The sequence below is a fragment of the Vulpes lagopus genome, chromosome 12 (genome assembly GCF_018345385.1).
Source record: "Vulpes lagopus strain Blue_001 chromosome 12, ASM1834538v1, whole genome shotgun sequence".
NCBI lineage: Eukaryota > Metazoa > Chordata > Mammalia > Carnivora > Canidae > Vulpes > Vulpes lagopus.
In genome coordinates this window covers 2,652,513-2,672,517 of record NC_054835.1, presented here as the reverse complement: position 1 = coordinate 2,672,517, position 20,005 = coordinate 2,652,513, and the positions used below count along the sequence as shown (strand labels likewise).

The window sequence follows — 20,005 nt, the reverse complement described above, 5'->3', positions numbered from 1 at the left end:
GTGTCTGTAAATCTGCTGTTTCTACCCTTTAAATTTGATCTATAATTGGACCTCCTTAAATGGTTCAGATAAGGTAGTCTGTATTTTCTCAATGCAGTGTGGCTGTCAGCTTCTCCTTTTTCATTATACATTCAGCAGACTTGATAAAATCAGCAGGACACCTCATTTGAAACTGTTTAATCGCTGCCTTTTTCCTTTGCTAAAACCATTGAGGTGGTCAAGCGATGTACACAAATCATTTTAAATAGAAAATATGGTTTTCCCTGTGACCTAGCTAAATAGATAGTGTTATGCAAAACAAGTTAAAAAGTAATAAATGCCAAAAAAATCTTCTAATTGGAGTAAAAAATTGTGGGCAACTCTATCCTCTCTCCAAAAGTAGAGTATCCTGAAATATTGCCAGGACCCTGTAAAGACAAGATGATGGTTTTCTAAAGATTCTCTGGTTTCTGAACAAAGCAAGTTTAAATTTTCAAATAGTGCTGAGCTGCCTTTTACATCCATTCAAAGGGAGCCCACACTTATTTGTAACGCCTTTATATCCTACTTTTGTAGGGAGAAATCTGCTGTCTGTTAATATCTATGCAGCGTAACCTTTCAGCCATTTGCTATTGTGATAATAAATTTTGTTTCTTTGTCATTTTGTCTACTCAGCTGTTACTCTTCAAAGTACGAACTAAAAATAATAGCTCCAAATAAATGCCACATAATAAAGTGTTTTACAGTTGAAGCCGGAATAACCCGGTGGCTGCAGCTTGCACGCAGTCCTATTACCATTGCTGGTGCTGTAGTCGCTTTCCCGTGAGTCAAGGTGACTCGACCAGGGCCAGCTCATTAAAGCAATCTATTCTTTCTCACTGGCTTGGTATTTAGCGCTATACCCAGCAGCCTGCCAAGGCACAGTTGTGGAGCACCAGATTCACGGCATAGCATGTATGAAATTACGTGGCATTCACTTTTTGAAAAAATACAAATTTTCCATCACCTCATTTTCATGCTTCAGCATTTTATTGTGAATAATTTACAATAACGCCTGTCAGGAGTGAAAGTAGGGCCAGTTGCAAGTTTACCTGAGACAGTGGTAAGTGTGACTTCAGGCTTTTGAGAAGCATTGTTTACCTGGTTTATGTGGCCCTAAAAGGATTAATATTTACACTCTGCTTGAGTGAGACATTGGATGCGTTTTGCCATTTTTGCTGCCTGGAAGTAAACTTGAGATGTAGAAGCTGGGAGTTGGTAGATACACTAAAAATGCATCTTTTTCTTTCAGGTTCTGGTTCCTTGGCAGCAATGGCTGTGTTTGAAGATAAGTTTAGGCCAGATATGGAGGTATGTAAGTCTCTGCAGTTTTATTCTCTTGTCACGTGTTTTTCCAGCTGTATGTCGGACATTTACAAATTGATTGCCAATTCCTCCAAAGTTTGTACAGCACTGTTGTTGGTTGAAATGCTCTTTGGCACAGATAACTGTGTTTGCTAAGAAGACCAGTTGGTTGGGGAAGCTTCATTTTGAAGTGGCCCTGCTATGCCCTCCCCCAACTGTTCAGCATTTTGCTCTGGCCTTTGGGCTGTCTGGGAATATTCTTGGCCATGGATGCTGCTGCAACGTGGAATGTTTTCTTGTGCACTAAGCTTTCTGTATCACAGTATCTGAAAATGACGCAATTTTTTGTTTTTCACTGAGAATGGAGAAACGATGTATGTCTTTGCATGTCACACAGACCTGGTCTGAAAATGGGGACAGCCTAAAATATCTCTATGGATTCTGCATCTGGCAGAAGATGGGGACAGGATTGTGTGACTATTCTCAGAGGGCGACAGATCTGGTGTCTCAAATATATTTATAAGAGATCCTTTATTATATTTTTTTGGTGGTAGGGGAGAGTGGTACCTTCTGAATGGCATCCCACCTGTCTGCTTGAGTGATTGATGTGCTCCCCCCATCTCACCCCCCCGCCATTAAGCATCCTTCCCACCCTCTAAATCTCCAAGAACAAACCCACAGATCTTCCATTGTCACTTTCAAAGGAGTGTTCAGTATTCTCAGATACTTCATGGTACCACATTATTCCTCTGCTGTGCTTTATCCCTGCTGCTCAGCCAGCTTGTGGGCACAGAGGTCCTGAAGTCAGCCTTCATTATCTGCTCTTGTTTTTTTTGATAGTTAATTTTGTGTTGGGGTGTAGCAACTGGTTTTCAACAATTAATAGGCTATTTATGAGTGGTTTACCCTATTCTTTAATATGTAGGCATCTGCTGTTTCTGCCTTTGCAGTATTGTTTTGTTTATGTACCAGTCTCTGGGAACTACTTTTTGACAATGCTTTATGCCTAATCATCTTTGGAGGAGATTGCATATTTAAAAATTTTTGTTCTTCCACTAGCTCATTGTCATTGGAGCACCAGCTGTCATTGGAACTCTGGAGCTCTCTCTGCCCTTTAGGTTTGGGCCACGTGCCCTGAGAGCCAGAGGATGTTGGGCTGTGAATGTTGCCCAACCAGGACAGGGGTCTCCTGCCAGAAGCCTCTATGCCCTTGGTACATGAGGTTAGCACACGTAAGTGACTTGGTCACTGATGGCTCGATTTCTCTCCTTTCTTGGACATACGCCAGAGTTAAAATATATGACTAAAGATAGGATTTAGCTAGGTATTTTATAGTAAAAATAATAGTGTCTTTCTCCAATTGAGAATAGTAAACAGGTCCAGGTATCAACTATAAATGAGATTAGGATTCTGTTCTCATTTCTCAGTGTGAAAATTTATTCTCGTTTCAGCATTATTTTCTTTTTGGGGTTTTTAAGTGCAGAGAAAAAATAAGATGTACCAGGTCACTTAAAAAGAAAAAGAAAAAAAGATCTCCCAGTGTTTAGACTAAAGGAGAGGAGTTCCCGAGGCTTTACAAATCCAGTAGAACTAACTAAGGTATAGGGAGAAGGACTGACGATTTTTGTTTAGAAAATCATCTCAGTAATGTCAAGCCCTCCTTTAAACCACATTAGTCTTCTCAAATTTTCTTGAAAGCTTTGTCTATTTCCAATTGATTGGAACCTCCATATGTTAGAGAAAAATGAGAATTGCTGAAAAAGTTGAAAGCATGAGGTATATTAGAAGTGACTTAACACTCTGCTAAAGTAATTTTATATTATTCAGAGTTTGGATTTAAAGTGATTCAAAGGCCATGAATTTAATATTGATGTGATTTGAGGAAGTAAAGGGAAATGTGATCATGTCTTCAGTAAAATGTGTGATATCAGTCTGAAGAATGTGTTCTTTAGATGGATTTTATGTGCAACTCAGACCACTTGAGTTTTGTATTATCTGTGAGACCTTGAAACAGCCTGGCCAAATTCCCATTTCAGATTGATCTACTAATTAATTTTACAATTTCAGGTGACTGGTTTTGGTCACGGAAGTGGTTGAAACTTGGCACAGACTGACCATGAGCAAAATCACTATTATAGAGAATGTAGTACCTCCCTCTCCAGTGCAGTGACTTTAAGTGTGCATAGAAGGCAAATAATAGTGTAACAACTGACGGGAGAGAATTCTTTAAAAAATCTAAAGGGACGTTAGTAGATAACAACAGAATTTATTGTAAAGACCATGCAACTAACACCTGGCCATCTTGCTGTCTTTTGGGGAATTTTTTTTTTTAAATTTTTATTTATTTATGATAGTCACAGAGAGAGAGAGAGAGAGAGAGAGAGAGGCAGAGACACGGGCAGAGGGAGAAGCAGGCTCCATGCACCGGGAGCCCGATGTGGGATTCGATCCCAGGTCTCCAGGATCGTGCCCTGGGCCAAAGGCAGGCGTCAAACCACTCTTGGCTTTTTTGTTAAATCAATTAGAGTTCATAGTCCCACCCCACCACCACCCCCTCGCCTTTCTGTCTTTCGATCTGTTTGTCTTTATCTAAACTTGTGCCTTGGAAGTACTGGCCCTAGACTGCAGTATTTATGGAATGAAAGCCCCTATCTCCTTTAGAAACCTGTACTGTGTTCTCATTATCTTTAGCTACGTAGTCCAGCATGGTAGCCAGCAACACATGTAGCTATTGAGCATTTGAATGTGTCTAGTCTGACTTGAGAGCACTGTAAATAAATAGAAAATGCATGCCAGGTTTTAAAGACTTAGTACAAAAAATTAGAAAAATATATTTCATTGTGGCACCTGGGTGGCTCATTTGGTTAAGTGTCTGACTCTTGGTTTTGGCTCAGGTCATGGTCTCACAGTTGTGAGATTGAGCCATGTGTTGGGCTCCACGCTCAGTGGGGAGTCAGCTTGGGATTCTTTCTCCTTCTCCCTCTGTCCCTACCTGCCACCCCCCTCCCCCCCCCCGCACAGTGTCTACACTTGCACATGCTCTCTCTCTAAAATAAATACATCTTTAAAAAAATAATATATATATTTTGTTAATAATATGTGTATTCATCGCATATTGAAGCAATGCTACTTTAAGCACGTTGGGTTAAATAACATTATAATTTAATTTCTTATTTATTTATTTATTTATTTATTTATTTATTTATTTATTTTTAAGTATTATTTAAATTCAATTTGCCAACATATAGTATAACACCCAGTGCTAATCCCAGCAAGTGCCCTCCTTAGTGCCTGTCACCTAGTTACCCCATCCCCCCCTATTAATTTATTTATTAAAGATCTATTCACTTGTGATAGAGAATAAGCATGAGCAGGGGGAGCAGCAGAGGGAGAGGAGAGAGAATCTCCAGTAGACACTGCACTGAGCAAGGAGCCCAATGTGGGGCTTGATTTCATGACCCCAAGATAACAACCTGAGCTAAATCCATGAGTCAGACACTTAACTGACTGAGTAACCAGGCCACCCCTATTTTTACTTTTTCAAATATAGGTACTAGAAAATTTAAAACTATGTATGTGACTCATATATTTCCATTGGGCAGGGCTAGGATGGCATTGTTTCTTGAACTTGTCATTTACACATCACATTTAAGGTTTCTGCCATATTGACACCTGTATTATTTTTCTTGAAAAAAAATTGTTTAATTCACTATTTTACAGATTGTGATATCATGTACATGTAATAAAATGCACAGATCTTAACTGTACAGTTAGATAGATCTTGGCATTTGTAATTCATTTCTTGTCTGTTCCCTTTCTCTTCCCTACAAATGTTTTAGTTCAGCATTTTAGGTTAAATTTAGGTTTTTTTTTTAATTAAGTTTTTTTTTTTAAAGATTTTATTTATTTATTCATGAGAGAGAGAGAGAGAGAGAGGCAGAGACACAGGCAGAGGGAGAATCAGGCTCCATGCAGGGAGCCCGACGTGGGACTCGATCCTGGGTCTCCAGGATCACGCCCTGGGCTGAAGGAGGTGCTAAACCACCGAGCCACCAGAGCTGCCCCTTTAATTTATTATTTATTTATTTATTTATTTATTTATTTATTTATTTATTTATTTAAAGATTTATTTATTTATGATAGACATAGAGAGAGAGAGAGAGGCAGAGATACAGGCAGAGGGAGAAGCAGGCTCCATGCCGGGAACCCGACGCCGGACTCGATCCCGGGACTCCAGGATCGCGCCCTGGGCCAAAGGCAGGCGCGAAACCACTGAGCCACCCAGGGATCCCCCTAATTTAGTTTTTAAATATAGTTTATATCTATGAAATCCTGGGTGTGATGCATTGGTTGTTTTTTCCTGAGCTACAAGAACATGAGTGCATACTATTCATGTGGATAACAAATGTATTCATGTATCACCAATCTTGTGCACGCCCAGGAGTATGAGTATTAAACTTTGGGAAATGTGGGGCTGCATCCTGCTCCACCACAGCCCTTCTTGCTATTGTTTGAATACAGGATGTACTTGCTTGTCATGGACTCCTTCTTGCTGCTGGCGTCAGCCGGCAGTGCCCTTAGTTGCTTCATTTATTTGTGCTCTTGTCTTCCATCGTATACATGTATCCCATTGTTTGATGGCTATTTTTGGCGGTATCTCCCTCAGTTGCCCTTGATAGAGGGAGATCTTTGAGGGCAGAGGCCATAAAATCATCTCTGTTCTTCAACTCATGTTCAGTATGTGTTTGTTGAGTTGAGACAGGATAGCCCTGTGCTAAAGCAAAATCTGAGTCATCGAAAACCACCTGGGAAATGGAGGGGACTTTCTCTTCTTCCAATCTGGAAAGTGCTGAACATTTTTTTGAGATAATGGAGGAAGATAACTACTACACTTCTCAAGTAATATACAGCGTTCGGGCAGAGTCAGCAGAGCAAACACCCCCATTAAGTACACAGTCGACACGAAGATGGAGCAAAGGGCAAATGCTCATTGGGAGATTATAGGCCAAAAAGCAGAACGGTGAAACCCAGCTGGGATTCATGAATGGCTAAGACAGGCGTCTGCTGTTTCGAGTTATCTGAGCCAATGACTTGCCTCAGGTAAAAGCTCTGGTTCAAGGTTGCAGAGGAAACTGCCAGCTAACCATGTGAGTTTAAGAGACCTTACAGTCTTTAAAATTCCTCACCTGGTTGTGACCCTGACACTGCCTTCAGTGGTCTGGCCATTTTCATTTTGTTGTTTCTCTCCTTGCTATTAGCCTGGAAGTCCTCCGAGGGCAGGAACTGTGCTGCTTCCTTCCTCTTTCCTTACACCTAGCATGGTAACTGCTGCGGAGGAGGCGTTCAACCAGTATTTATCGAGCGAGTAGATAAAGAGGTGTCAAAAGCAACTTTAGTCCTTCCCAGATCTTTTTATTGATACAGTTTGATAACTTCACCTTTACTATTCATAGTACTCAGCAGTGATAGAAATGAAGGCATAAAAAAATTGTATTGTGATAAATCTCCCACTTTATTTTTATCAGCAAAGGTGCTTATTTGCTATATATTAGCAGAGTAGTGGGTTTTGAAATGTTGAGTTGACCTGACAACAAGGGGGCAGTTATATTAGAGGGTTTTGGTTGGGTTTTTTGTTGTTGTTGTTGTTGTTGTTGTTGTTGTTGTGATGATGGATCACATGGAGCCACTACCCCAGATTTTTTTTTTTCCTATGTTAAAGCTGGTATAAGAATTAAGCCCCTGATCTTGGTTATTACCCATGGGCTAGCCAGACAGCAAATTAGTGATAACCACACTGTGGCCTTTTGAGTCCATTTTCCAGTTTAGTATAAGGAATTTGACCAGAATACCTGGATATAACGGTGTTAGCTTTGTGAGGGTATGTATCTTGAAAATTGCTAAAATTGCTCACATAAAAACAGATTTGATTTTAGGGTGGGGAGAGAATTAAGGGAATCCATCAGATAACTTAGGTTTGTCTTCCATCCATCCTATTTTTTTTTTTTTTTTGTAAGAAGGAATGTTTTCATTGGGCCCAGTGAGAAATTTAAACTCTTGAAGATTATAATTCATTAAAACGGGTAGAAGATTAATATTTAGTCTGTCAAGATCAATACTGTCCCCTCTTTGCACTAATTGTCAGAATACCGTGTGAGGGCCGCTGAAGGGTAGTGGTGTGCGGCAGGACCCTCACATCACAGGGAGACGATTCAAAGGCAAACTGTCCTGCACCCTCTGGTATCGACTTGCAAATTAGCATCTGGAATCTAATTAAACAAGCTTAATGAAAGTAGCAGCTGAATGCTGCTGGAAAAGACAATCAGCTTTTTTCCCCCCTCTCTGATACATATTCTGTACTATTGAAGTTGGTCACCGAACACATCGTGTGAGCACAGTTAAAAAAAATTAGCATTTATTTGAAGAATAGAAACTGTTTTTCATTCTGTTATGCATTTGGCATGCTCTGGCGTCCCATGAGAGCCATGCCACAGCAGATAGTGCACAATATTTATAAATCCATGACAGGCAATAATAGCAACTTGAAAAATTCTTTTGCTAGAATCTCAAGTTGAGAGCTGCCAAAAGCGGAGAGGATCAGATCTGCAGTGGCAGCTGCTGTGCCCTACAGTTAGAATTCTAGACTTTGAAGATGCTCAACTTAAAGAAATGAAGACTGCAGGCTTAGCCAATTTTTGCAGGTTTCTAGAGCTCTGGCTCTCTGCCTTTTGAAGATGAGTTGCTGAAGCTTCTACCACTGCCTGAGGCGTGCTAACACCAGCAGGATCTTTTTTTCCCCCCTAGTCTTAGTGTGTCTTCAGTTTTAAGTAGCACATGCTTAGTCAGTGCCAACTGTGATGGTCCTTTCTCTGGTCACAATACCGAGGGATGAGCTCTTACCCTATACCCTTCAGAAAGAAGCCACGAAGATAGATGGTGATGTATACAAGTGCCACTTCAGCTGTCTGATTTATGGAGTCATATTTCATCGCTCGGCAAGTGCTGGCCTCTAGAGAAGCCCTTATAGATTGCTAAAGATGTGAGCAGCTATTGCCCTAAAGGCTTGTGGTTACCTCACAGACGTGATGCCAAACACCTAGCTACCGAAGAAACAGAATTAATCTGTCATTGCAGGCAGCTATAGATCCACTTTAAATAATGAAAGCGTTCATAACCAATATGGTGTCCTGACAGCAAATCTTAGAAGTAACTATAGTACGGTTTTTTTTTTCTTCTTTTTTTTAAGTCTGGTGGTAGAAAAGCACTGAAATTACAGATTCATTTGTGCTTTGTACACGGACAATAGTGTAAGAGACCTGCATTATTTTGATTAAAAAGAATTTGGTCAGCTTGGCACAGAGGGTGGCCCTGAAGGAAAACATAGAGCATGGATTCAGTGTGGTCAGGTTGAAAGGAGCCATGGGAGCTTAGGAGCTAGAGGATCAGGCTGTGAGTCTGTTTCCACTGTCCTCATGGCACAATTTTGGGCAAGCCACGGCCCAAGACTGTCCATCTAGAGGATTGGGATTCAGAGACCTGCCTGGAGGTCGCTGTCAGGATTAGATGTGGTCTATAAAACACCTTATATGGTGGCTCACACAAAATTGGCTTTAAAATATCACAGCTGCTTCTATTTTTCAGTTATTCAGTAGCAGGACACAAACATCCCATAGCAACGACTGATACAGTCATTCATGCTTGCATCAGGCTTGGAGAGATTATAGCATAATATAGATAGATAGGACTCTTCTTTCCCATCTGAAAGCTTAAAATCTGAGACGGATTTGCAGAGAGGTCATAATGACAGTAGAGGAAGCCTGTTTAACACATACCAGAGGCTGTGGAAGTATTTGCCTTTTTGCTAGAATGAGGAAGGAGGTATTGAAGATACACTAATCACAGTAGCTGGTGCTTTGCTTGTTGAGTGCTGGTACACTGTGCCAGACTCTGTTCTAACAGCTTTCTCGGCATTCTCTCCTTTACTCTTCAGTAACTGTACAGAATCTATACTATACTAATCTATACTTTGTTAGCCCCGTTTTGAGCAGAACAGGGGGTGGTGGGGAGGTCAGATACCTTGCCCCAGGTTATACTGCTAGTCAGTGATGGAGTCACTGTTTGAATCCTGGTCAGTCTGGCTTTCAAGCCTTCCAGTGTGATCCATCACTGTGCCATTCTACTTCTTTGCGAGGCCTGAGGTTCTCTGACAATAGAGTGGGGAAGACATCTTATTCCAGGTGAGCTGAGGTCTGGGCTGCTTGGGTTGTTTTTCTCTGATGAGGGCTTGTAAAGATGGCAGGAAGCCAAACAAATGTCAGTAGAGGTGCATAAACCTCTTCAGTGAGCCCAGTGATTGGAAGATGCCCAGGAATAGAAAGACATAAAAAGTTAGAAATACAGAGATGTTGGGAGATATAAAAAAGTCACTTGGCTATGAAAAATATTTTTTTCTTCTCTTTGAGTTCATCAGACTTTTTCCTTTTAACCCTCCTTCACCCCAAATACCCTTTGATTGTTTCCCCCCCCACAGTTTTCAGATATTCACAAGAGAGCTGTTTTTTTATATAGCTAATGTTCAGATGGCATAGACCTGTTCATATTTAGTAATGAGACCAAGAAGTCCTTAAATATTGGTGAATGGCATTTGTCCATTTGAGGTAAATTATGAATAACTTGAACAAAAATAAAAAAAAATAAGCAAGACTATCATATTTGAATAATGAGGTGCTCTTTTTTTTCCCAACTGCCAAAACTTTTTAATCTTCGTCAACAATTGTTCTGTCCTCCGTCTTATTTAGGTTGCATCTGTGCGACTCAGCTCAGGAGCCCTGACAAGCGGCATATGAATTCTGTATTCATTAGTGATCTTGATCCAAATGCCTCTGTCCCTGCCACGGGGGCTCAGGTGTGGAAGCTGCTGGCTAATCCCACCAGCTGACATTCAGAGGTTTAATGACTCCATAGGAAGGTGACCACTCGCTGGGAGGGTTGCTGGCGGAACCCACACAGCAGACAATGGAGATCAAGGAGGACTATCAGTGTTGAGCCCAAGCACCTTCCTGTGTGACTTGAACCCTGTTGGCATCAAACAGAGTTTTAAGTAAATGCAAAATTAAAACAAAAAACCACCTGACCTTCGAGAGCTCTCATAAACAATGGTTTTTCTGTTTTGATATTGATGGTGTTTAAGATTGTTTTTCTTGTTGTACCTTAATGGGTGTCAGCTTAATGAGCTGAACTTGATGCACTTTTCCAGATTTTTAGATTTTAAGGTTATGTTTGTCTGGTTGCTACATCTGTTTAGGTATCTTATGTATGTCGGGGAAAAAAAATATATAGCTAGAGCCAAAATTCCTTCTTATTACATGGTTTTGAGGATCTCTACTGACGTTTTTATTTATTGTGATCTCTGGCTTTGAAAAAATACTATTAGAATGTGAGTTCTTTGACTTGTGACATGTCACAGGATGTTTTGACTCCCCTAGTCTAAGAATGTTGGATGCCTTTTTTTAAATAGTAGCTTCATTGAGATAGAACTTAAACATCCATATAACTCAGTTACTTTAAATGTGCAGTTTAGTGGTTTGTAGTATATTCTCAGAATTGGACAACTATCACCACAATCAATTTTAGAACATTTTTGTCACTCTCCAAAGAAACCCTGTACCCATTAGCAATCACTCCCCATCTACCCTCAGCCTTCCCAGCCCTGCACAACAATTAGTCTACCTTTATCTCCATAGACTTGCCTTTTCTAGACATTTCATATATAGGAATCATAACAATACCGTCTTTTGTGACTGGCTTCTTTAGCTTACAATATTTTCATAATATTTCATCCATGTGGTAGCATGTATTGTTACTTCATTTCTTTTTTTTTTTTTTTAAAGATTTTTAAAAATTTTTATTTATGATAGTCACACAGAGAAAGAGAGAGAGAGACAGAGGCAGAGACACAGGCAGAGGGAGAAGCAGGCTCTATGCACTGGGAGCCCGACGTGGGATTCGATCCCGGGTCTCCAGGATCGCGCCCTGAGCCAAAGGCAGGTGCTAAACCGCTGCGCCACCCAGGGATCCCCACTTCATTTCTTTTTATGGTTTAATAATACTCCACTGTGTGTACATACCACATTTTATTTTACCTATTCAATAGTTGATGGGCATTTGGATTGTTTTCACTCTTTGGCTGTTAAGAATAATGATGCTGTGAGCATTTGTTACAAGTTTTTGAGTGGGCATACATTGTCATTTCTCTTGTCAATCACTTGGAGTGGGATAGCCGGATCATATGGTAACTGTATGTTTAATCTTTTAAGGAGCCATCAGTCTGGTTTCCAAAGTGGCCAGGTCACTAGATAAGCATTAGATGGTAGTAAGTTGTGTCTTTATTGTTGGATCAAAAAAATGTATTACCTTTCTTCAATTTTCTCTCTTTTAGTTTTTTTTTTTCTAAGATTTTGTTTGGTTATTTATTTGAGAGAGAATGCTTGCAGGAGAGTGAGCCGGGGGCGAGCAGAGGGAGAGGGCTAAGCAGACTCCACGCTCAGCTCTATCTCACAACCCTGAGATCATCACCTGAACCAAAATCAAGAGTCAGATGCTTAACTGACTGAGTCACTGATGCACCCCAGCATTAGTTTTTTTTTTTTTTTTTTTTTTTATTTATGATAGTCACAGAGAGAGAGAGAGAGAGAGATGCAGAGACACAGGCAGAAGCAGGCTCCATGCACCGGGAGCCCGATGTGGGATTCGATCCCGGGTCTCGAGGATCGCGCCCTGGGCCAAAGACAGGCGCCAAACCGCTGCGCCACCCAGGGATCCCTTTTTTTTTTTTTTTTTTTTAGAGATGTCAGAACCCAAAAATATAACCCTAGGGGCCCAGAGTAGGATTACTCATAAGTAGTGATTTCCAATGGAGTTAAACAGTTAATTTTAGAAATGAACAGATACTGAAGTTGGCATTATGATTCTGTGGGTGATTTGGAGAATTACTTTTAAACCGTTAGAATAGATAATGAGAAGACCTAGTTGATGGTTAGAGCTTCTCACCAGACCCGATATTTTGAGTTGTCCTGTTTACAAATGAGTTTGTTCTCCTGAATTGGAGCTCACTAGTGAGTGAGGTTTGGAGACACAGAAAGGAACTTCTTTTTCTATTTATTTATTTTTTATTTTTTTTTAAAGATTTTATTTATTTATTCATGAGACACACACACACACACACACACACACACACACACACACGGGGGTGGGGGCAGGGGCGGGGGTGGCAGAGACACAGGCAGAGGTAGAAGCAGGCTCCATATAGGGAGTCTGATGTGGGACTTGATCCCGGGACTCCAGGATCACACCCCTGGCTGAAGGCAGGTGCTTAACCTTTGAGCCACCCAGGGATCCCCAGAAAGGAACTTCTTGAGTTAGGGTTGTTCCCTTGGAATCTTTTCCTTCTGTGATATTTTATAAGGTAGATGGACATTTTCTTGGTCTTTCTCCTGATGATTCAAGAGCAAGATTTTGCTCCCTCTGTACAGCGTCTGGAATTTTCACTGCTTCTCTCTCTCCAATTATTACTGTTATTTTAAAAAAGATTTTATTTATTTATTCTTGAGAGACACCGAGAAAGGGGGGGGGGGCAGGAGACATAGGCAGAGGGAGAAGCAGGCTCCTTGTAAGGAGCCTGATGCAGGACTCGATCCCAGATCACGCCCTGAGCGAAAGGCAGATGCTCAACCACTGAGCCACCCAGGTGTCACTCTCCCTCTAAGTCTGTAGGATTTCTTCATCATCCTGATTTAGGAATGGCTGCTTAATGTCCATTTAGCTGAGTCTGTGTGTCCTCATCTCTGTATCTTCAGACCCTTACTTAATGGTGGGGCTGTCATTTCCACCCTTGCCATTTTATTCTGCCTATGATACAAGTTGAAGTTCAAAGTGGGGTACTTTGAGGAAGGGGCAAAGGAAATTTTATAAAGTACCTTAGGTCTTCCCATTTAGTTTCAGGAAATAAAAGGGGATTAGATGAGAGGAGGCCCAGAAAGAGGTATGATTTACCAAAATCTCCAGTGAGCTAGAAATGGATCCCTCTGGGGGCCAGGCCTCTAGAATTCAAGTCAGCAGATCTGAGGGAAGTGACCCTGTGTAAAATTTGAAGTCCTCTAACTCCAGATCTTTGAGGCATGCTGAAAGTACTACAAATGCTACACTGCCATCATTACTGACTTGGAGAATTCTTTGATTTTTTTCCCCAAAAATCTTTCTGTGCAGTACTTTTTTCACACTATGCCATGTGCCCACTGAATTTTATTTTCTTGTGAAGTCAATATGTAATCAATCAGCAGGTACTTATTGGGTACCAGCTGAATGCAAAGCATTACACTATACTTGGTGCTGCGATTCAGAGGTAGTATTGCAGGAGGCCATTCTGTATGATGGTGGAAATTCCTTATACAGCTATGGGCAAAGTAGATTGAAAAGGAGGGATTATTTTACTCTGGTAGATAGGTAATTATTTATGATGCATTTCTTTGGAGCAGGTGTTCCCATTTGAAATGTTTTCACTTTACATATTTCCTATAACTGAGAAAGGCAGGGGGAAATATTCTGTATAGGAGAAATATTTCACAAAGTATATTGCTTTCTGCACCTGTGGCAAGATCCAGCAGGCAAAATTTAACTTCTTTGTGACCAGCAACTCTTCAATCAGAGAGAGGAAAGAGCTAGATTTCACTGTTGAATAGAAATAAATGTTTGGTGTGACTTTCAACTGTATGGGTAGAATTAAAAGGAAGTTAGTTTTGTTAACATAATATTCTATTCTAATATAATATTCTATGTAGGGGGATCCCTGGGTGGCTCAGCAGTTTAGCACCTGCCTTCGGCCCAGAGCATGATCCTGGAGACCTGGGATTGAGTCCCACATCAGGCTCCCTGTGTGGAGCCTGCTTCTCCCTCTGCCTGTGTCTCTCCCTGTCTCTCTCTCTCTCTCTCTCTCTCTCTCTCTGTCCCTCTCATAAATAATTTTTAAAAATCTTTAAAAAATATTCGATGTAATATCAAAGAGAAAATGAACTTCTTTATACATCTCTTACCACGTTGAATGGCCTTTACTAACTTGCGTCTCAGGGACATAATTTAAGACACTAACAATGTCTCCTTTATTTAGGTTGTCTTTTTCTGTTACTCAAGCCAAGACTGGACTGCCATAGCTCCTTGGGAAAAGAAAGAAAAGAAACTCTTATTATTCACTGATTTCATTCCATCCCGGAACTCTTATTTTGTAAAAATTTTGAATCATAACCACTTATTGAACATTGGCTTTCAGGAGAAGAGGGGAACCCCCCCGCCCCGAATTTCGCAGTCAGAAGTAAGGCTCTGTGTCAGGGATCCAAAAGGTTGTCTGTGGTTAGAGGCTAGCAGCTCTTAAACAATGGATTTCCACTTTTCTTGTATATTGGTTAGAGAAATATAAGAAATGAAATATAGGACTGAATGTTATTGGATGGTAGCTTAGAATCTTATAAGTTTTGCCTTGGCAGGTAATTTGGCATAAATTGTTAATGTAAATTTGGGTTAGTGGTGAAGACGTTATTTTAGTAAAAAAGATAAACTGCTGATTAATTCAGCATAGAACTCAATTACAAATTGAAAGTGTCTCTGCGGGACTCCCAGACCCTAAAGACAGCAGATGTTGAATTGATACTCCAGCATATTTCACAGTGGTATGAAATATTAACATGGTTTATTATACTTGTATGGTGTGTGATATCAGAAAGGGGGAGGTGGGAGGTGGTGAGCATGTGGGTGTGCAAAGCAGCTATACGTTACACATTTCGCTAATACACGCTCAAGTGTGATTAAGAATTGTAGGAAAGTTTCTTCTTTTTTTTAAAATGAATTAGCTCTGTGGAAAAATTAAGTGTAAAATAACACTTGGGGCTAAATATTTAAATGTGGCACCTGTATACATTTATGTTATATTTTCTGTAAATGAACATAAAATGGTAAACTTTTTTTTTTAAAGATCTATTTATTTTTTCATGAGAGATACAGAGAGAGAGGGGCAGAGACATGGGCAGAGGGAGAAGCAGCCTCCCCACAGGGAGCCCTGTGTGGGACTTGATCCTGGATCCTGGGATCATGCCCTGAGCTGAAGGCAGACGCTCAACCACTGAGCCACTCAGGTGTCCCAAGAGTGGTATACTTAGATGAGATATTTAAATGTTAAATGGACCACTACTACAAGAGAAGGGGAACTTGAGCACTTGATCTGTAGGTCAATAATTGTCGGCTTTCATGGGCTGGGAAGTTTTCCTGGGCTGCTGTACTATTTTTACCTTCTGATCTGGAACATATGGTAATTTAATAATGCTCCTGTAATTTGCACAGGCAGAGAAGTTTTGTTTCACAGGTTTCATATATCTGTATCAACTCAACGGGGAAACGTTGGGAAATACAATGTATCCAAAGCTCTGAATAAATGGAACTACCAATATTTGAAGGGATTAGCAATTTTTAAGAGACATAAGAGTAAAGTTGGCTTAGATGAGAGATTTCAAAGCCATTACTACAATTATGACAGGTTCTTTTTTTTTTGTTTTTTTTTTTTGTGTCACAGTGTTGATTTTGCTAGCTGAAGTAAAAACTGTTCCAAAAATAGCCAAATGATTATGGTCAGAACGAACATAACCTGGATACTTTCTACTGTTGTAAAGGCTTTAAAAAATGGTGCTTTCTCAAAGACATCAAAATTGGCAAAGGCAGAAGGGCAGCAGGCTGAGAAACCAGAAGTTTCTTGGTACCTACATCACCAAAAGAACATCTTTTATACCCCATTGAAGCATCATGGGAGCCTTTATAAACTATTGAGAGGTGGCGATCATTCAGAGATTGTTAAGGGTGGCCTGATGTTCCATTCACCTAAGTTGTACTGATCTCCAGTGGGGTGCCAAGGTCTGTGCCTTGTTGTGAGCCATGGTCCCTTCCTTAGTAACATTTACAAATTAGTGGGGCAGACCGGCCTACAAGCACCTACTGAGAGTGTGGTGTGCAGAGTCTAAGAGTGGTACATCTGTGGGAGGCACAGAGGAAATTGGTGGAATCCATCTGAGGACTTTGAGATGGCCTCAAAGTGCATGTGCCTCCTCGCTTAAATTTTTTTTTTTTTTTTTTTTTTTTTGTCTTGGGGTTTGAGGGAAGGGGTAGGACAGGAAGGCTGCAGAAAAGGAGAGATCAAGGGGCATCATCACATCATGTACAAAGGTGCAAGGTGGGGGGAGGGGCTCCTCTCTAACTTTTTCTTGGTTGTATAACCCTGGAAGTTTGGACAGCTGAACAAATTTGGAAACAGGAAAACGGAGCTCCAGACGGTGTCCAAAGTTGTCTGGGTGGTCATTTCCTGAGTCAGTGTGGCCTTTTAATTAGCATCTGCTCTTCAGTGTGGGATAAGGCTGAGCTTAGCATCCCTGTCCCTGCGTGTGAATATTTAGTTTAGAAAGCTGCCACGTTCCATTAGAGGTGGTTGTGTTTCGGCAGTGGGTGCAGGAGCTGTGTAGACTTTTCAAATGTCCTTTGAGATTTCCGTTGCAGTGTAATTGGGAGATGCTGGTACTTAGTGTGTTGTGCATGGCGGAATGTGAGCTTACCTCCTGTAATGAGACCCCAGCAGCATACCTCAGGAAGGGAGTTAAAGTTTTAACCTTAACGGATAATGTTACTTGTGGGTTTCTGTGAGGTAATTTATACTCCTCTCCCCCTAACCCTGAAATGGTATAGAAACAAAAATAAGAAAATGATATGAAGTTGTGCTAAATTGATATTTTAAAATTCCACCTAGTAGTACAGATTTTGGAAACTATTTGCAATGGACAGCATACAGAGCACAGTCACACCTGGAGTCATTGTCAGCCTGTCATAATGTCAGAATCTAGTTTTTCTAAACATGGAACTGTGACGATACAAGGATATTGAAAAGATTTAAGGGTACATTAACTTTGGCTCCTTGACAAATAAATACATTGGTTTCTTTTAACTAAGCTAAATTGAATTAGGGTGACAGAGCAGCAAAAACAGGGCGTGATGGAAAGTGCATGCATAGTCTTTGAAGAGGTCTGAGCATGAAGATTGATTTTTGCCTCTGGTGTAGCCCCTGTAAGCCTCAGTTTATAAAACGTAAAACTCATTCACAACCTGGGTTTGAGCCAGTACTTAAGGGGATTGTTAGTAAATTGCACTCTGGCTTAATAAAAGTTTGTTCTCGGGATCCCTGGGTGGCGCAGCGGTTTGGCGCCTGTCTTTGGCCCAGGGCGCGATCCTGGAGACCCGGGATCGAATCCCACATCGGGCTCCCGGTGCATGGAGCCTGCTTCTCCCTCTGCCTGTGTCTCTGCCTCTCTCTCTCTCTCTCTCTCTCTCTCTCTCTCTCTCTCTGTGACTATCATAAATAAAATTAAAAAAAAAAAAAAAAAGTTTGTTCTCTTATCCACTGACTGCTTCTTGCCCCAAAATGACAAAAGAAAACTAAAGTACACTTGGCTTTTTTGGTCACTTTTAGTTAAGATTTACAGTCCACAGATGGCCTCATGGGAAAATTAAGTGGTATCTTTTTTATTGATATACAGGGTGACCTAAAAACAATTTGACTCATTCTGTTTGCTGAGAGGTTTTATCCATGTAGGGAAATGCAAATATTTGAATGTAGTACTGATGCAGTGAGGTGATAGGCTGTTGGTTCGGGGTTCGATGAGCATACAGTCTGTATTAGAGAAATCCATCAGGATGCTCTTGGTTTTACTGTTAACAAACATGATGAATTGATGGAATGATTGAGCAGCATTATGTAAGACTTATATTTGCATCTTTGAAGAATTTTAGAGGTTAAACATTTTAAAAAGGTAAACCCATGAGTGGGTTCATCAAAGTTACACCTAAGGACCCGACAAGCATCATTAGTGATTTTGGAGACTAGTTGTATGGAGGTTCTCTTGTCCTGAGTGAAAAAACAAAACATGGACATGTGAGTCAGACAAAACCTTAGAATCTCAGGCCCTCCAGTTGTTGGCCATGTGCCTTTGGATTAGTCATTTTCCCTCTTTGAGCCTTTGTTACCTTGATTTGTAAAATGGATATACAGGTTGTTCTTGCCTTAACGGGTTATTTAGAATAGTAAGTGGAAGAAGTGGAAGAATGTACTTGGCGCAGTGCCTGCACATAGTAATGTAGGTTCTTTTTCTGCCTTCTTTTAGGATAATATTTCTAATGAAATATAATAAGTGAAAATGTGCCACTTGGTACAGTTCTTATTGGCATGGCAGTAAATTCTGTATGGAATGTGTTCATGTGAACACAGGATTTTACGGCATCATTTTGAATTTCATTTTTAGTACAGGCGCTACATTCATAATTGATTTGCTTTGAATTAGGGGTTGAGAAAACAGAGTACTGAGTTATGATCAGTTGTCCATTGTGTTGGTAGTTCTGCAAGAATTAGCCTTCTGGTAACGGCGTTTGTGAATGGTAGAGAAAGAAGAGAATTAGATCAGGCCAGCACCCATCGTGGATTTCTCATATACCGGCACTGTGCTAGCAGTTTCTGCTGTGTGTAGAGTGCGCTTATTTAATACTCTTGACCACCCCAGTGCTAGATAGTTTCAGGCCTCTTGTGCAGATGAGGAAATTGGGACTTAAAAATGTTGACTTTACCACCAGGGTCACATAGTTCATAAGTAGCAGGACTTAGATCTCCTGGGTCTTCATTCTCTTAAATTCTTTGCTTCTGCTGCCTCCCTCTTCCCCTCAGCCCCACCACTGCGGTCATATTGTGGATATATCCATCAGCTCCAGAAGTTTCTTTATGTCCCTTTGGAAGGCTCCCCCCTTTTTCCCAAGAACCTTACATAACAGAGAGTATCTGAAGGCTGTGTGTGCCCAGAATCCCAGGAAAAAGTGATCAGCCATGGCCTTGTGGAGAAGTGTCTGAGTGGGTAGCTCCATGATCTCCACTCCCCTCTTTACCCCTCTCCTCCCATCTGCTCTCTGCTTTACTTAGGTCTGTTCACTTCAACTTTCTAATAAGTTTACTTTACACGTGGCCAAACCCTCACGACCATGATTTTCCCTTAGAACTTCCTTATTCTTTTGGCTCTTGCCCCCCACAGTTAATTGACCCCTTATACTCTTTTTATTACACTCCAGAGGGCAGACAGGCATGGGTTGAGAGCCCCTGCCACCAATGAAATGGCATTTACAAGTTGGCAAATGTCGTCGTCCCCCCCCCCCCCCCCCCCCAAACAACAGCTTTCACTGGTTCTGCCTTTATCTTGTCCATTCTCAGTGATACCTGTTAGGGTGCCTACTGCAGAAGCTTACCAGTGTTTAGAATATATAATTAAGTTAATCATTATCTCCTATCCACTTACCAGAAAAACAGCTGCCAAGAAGTTATAAAGGGCCTTTCTATGATGGCTGAGTTGGTTGAGAGTGGGGTCAGTGCTGGTGATTGACATTGGAAGTCCAGGCGGCACCCTCTACTTCCTATCCCCTGCACTCCCACCTGACCACACCAGCCTCCCGGGCCTGTTGATGGTCCTCCTCCCAGCCAGCTGCCACCATCTCGCTGGGAACATTGTAATCACCTGCTCTCCTCTATCTGCTTTTGGCTTCTCCTCTCTTGCCTCCAGGTTGTAGTTTC

At 41.0% G+C, this 20,005-nt stretch overlaps 1 protein-coding gene across 1 annotated transcript in view; it reads left to right on the top strand.

Moving 5' to 3' along the window:
* Positions 1 to 20,005, top strand: part of PSMB7 (proteasome 20S subunit beta 7) — a 63,783-nt gene that overhangs the window by 31,863 nt on the left and 11,915 nt on the right. Inside the window, exon 6 of the mRNA XM_041724305.1 lies at positions 1,271 to 1,329. Coding sequence (XP_041580239.1) covers positions 1,271 to 1,329 — 59 coding nt within the window. The remainder of the gene's footprint in view (positions 1 to 1,270; positions 1,330 to 20,005) is intronic.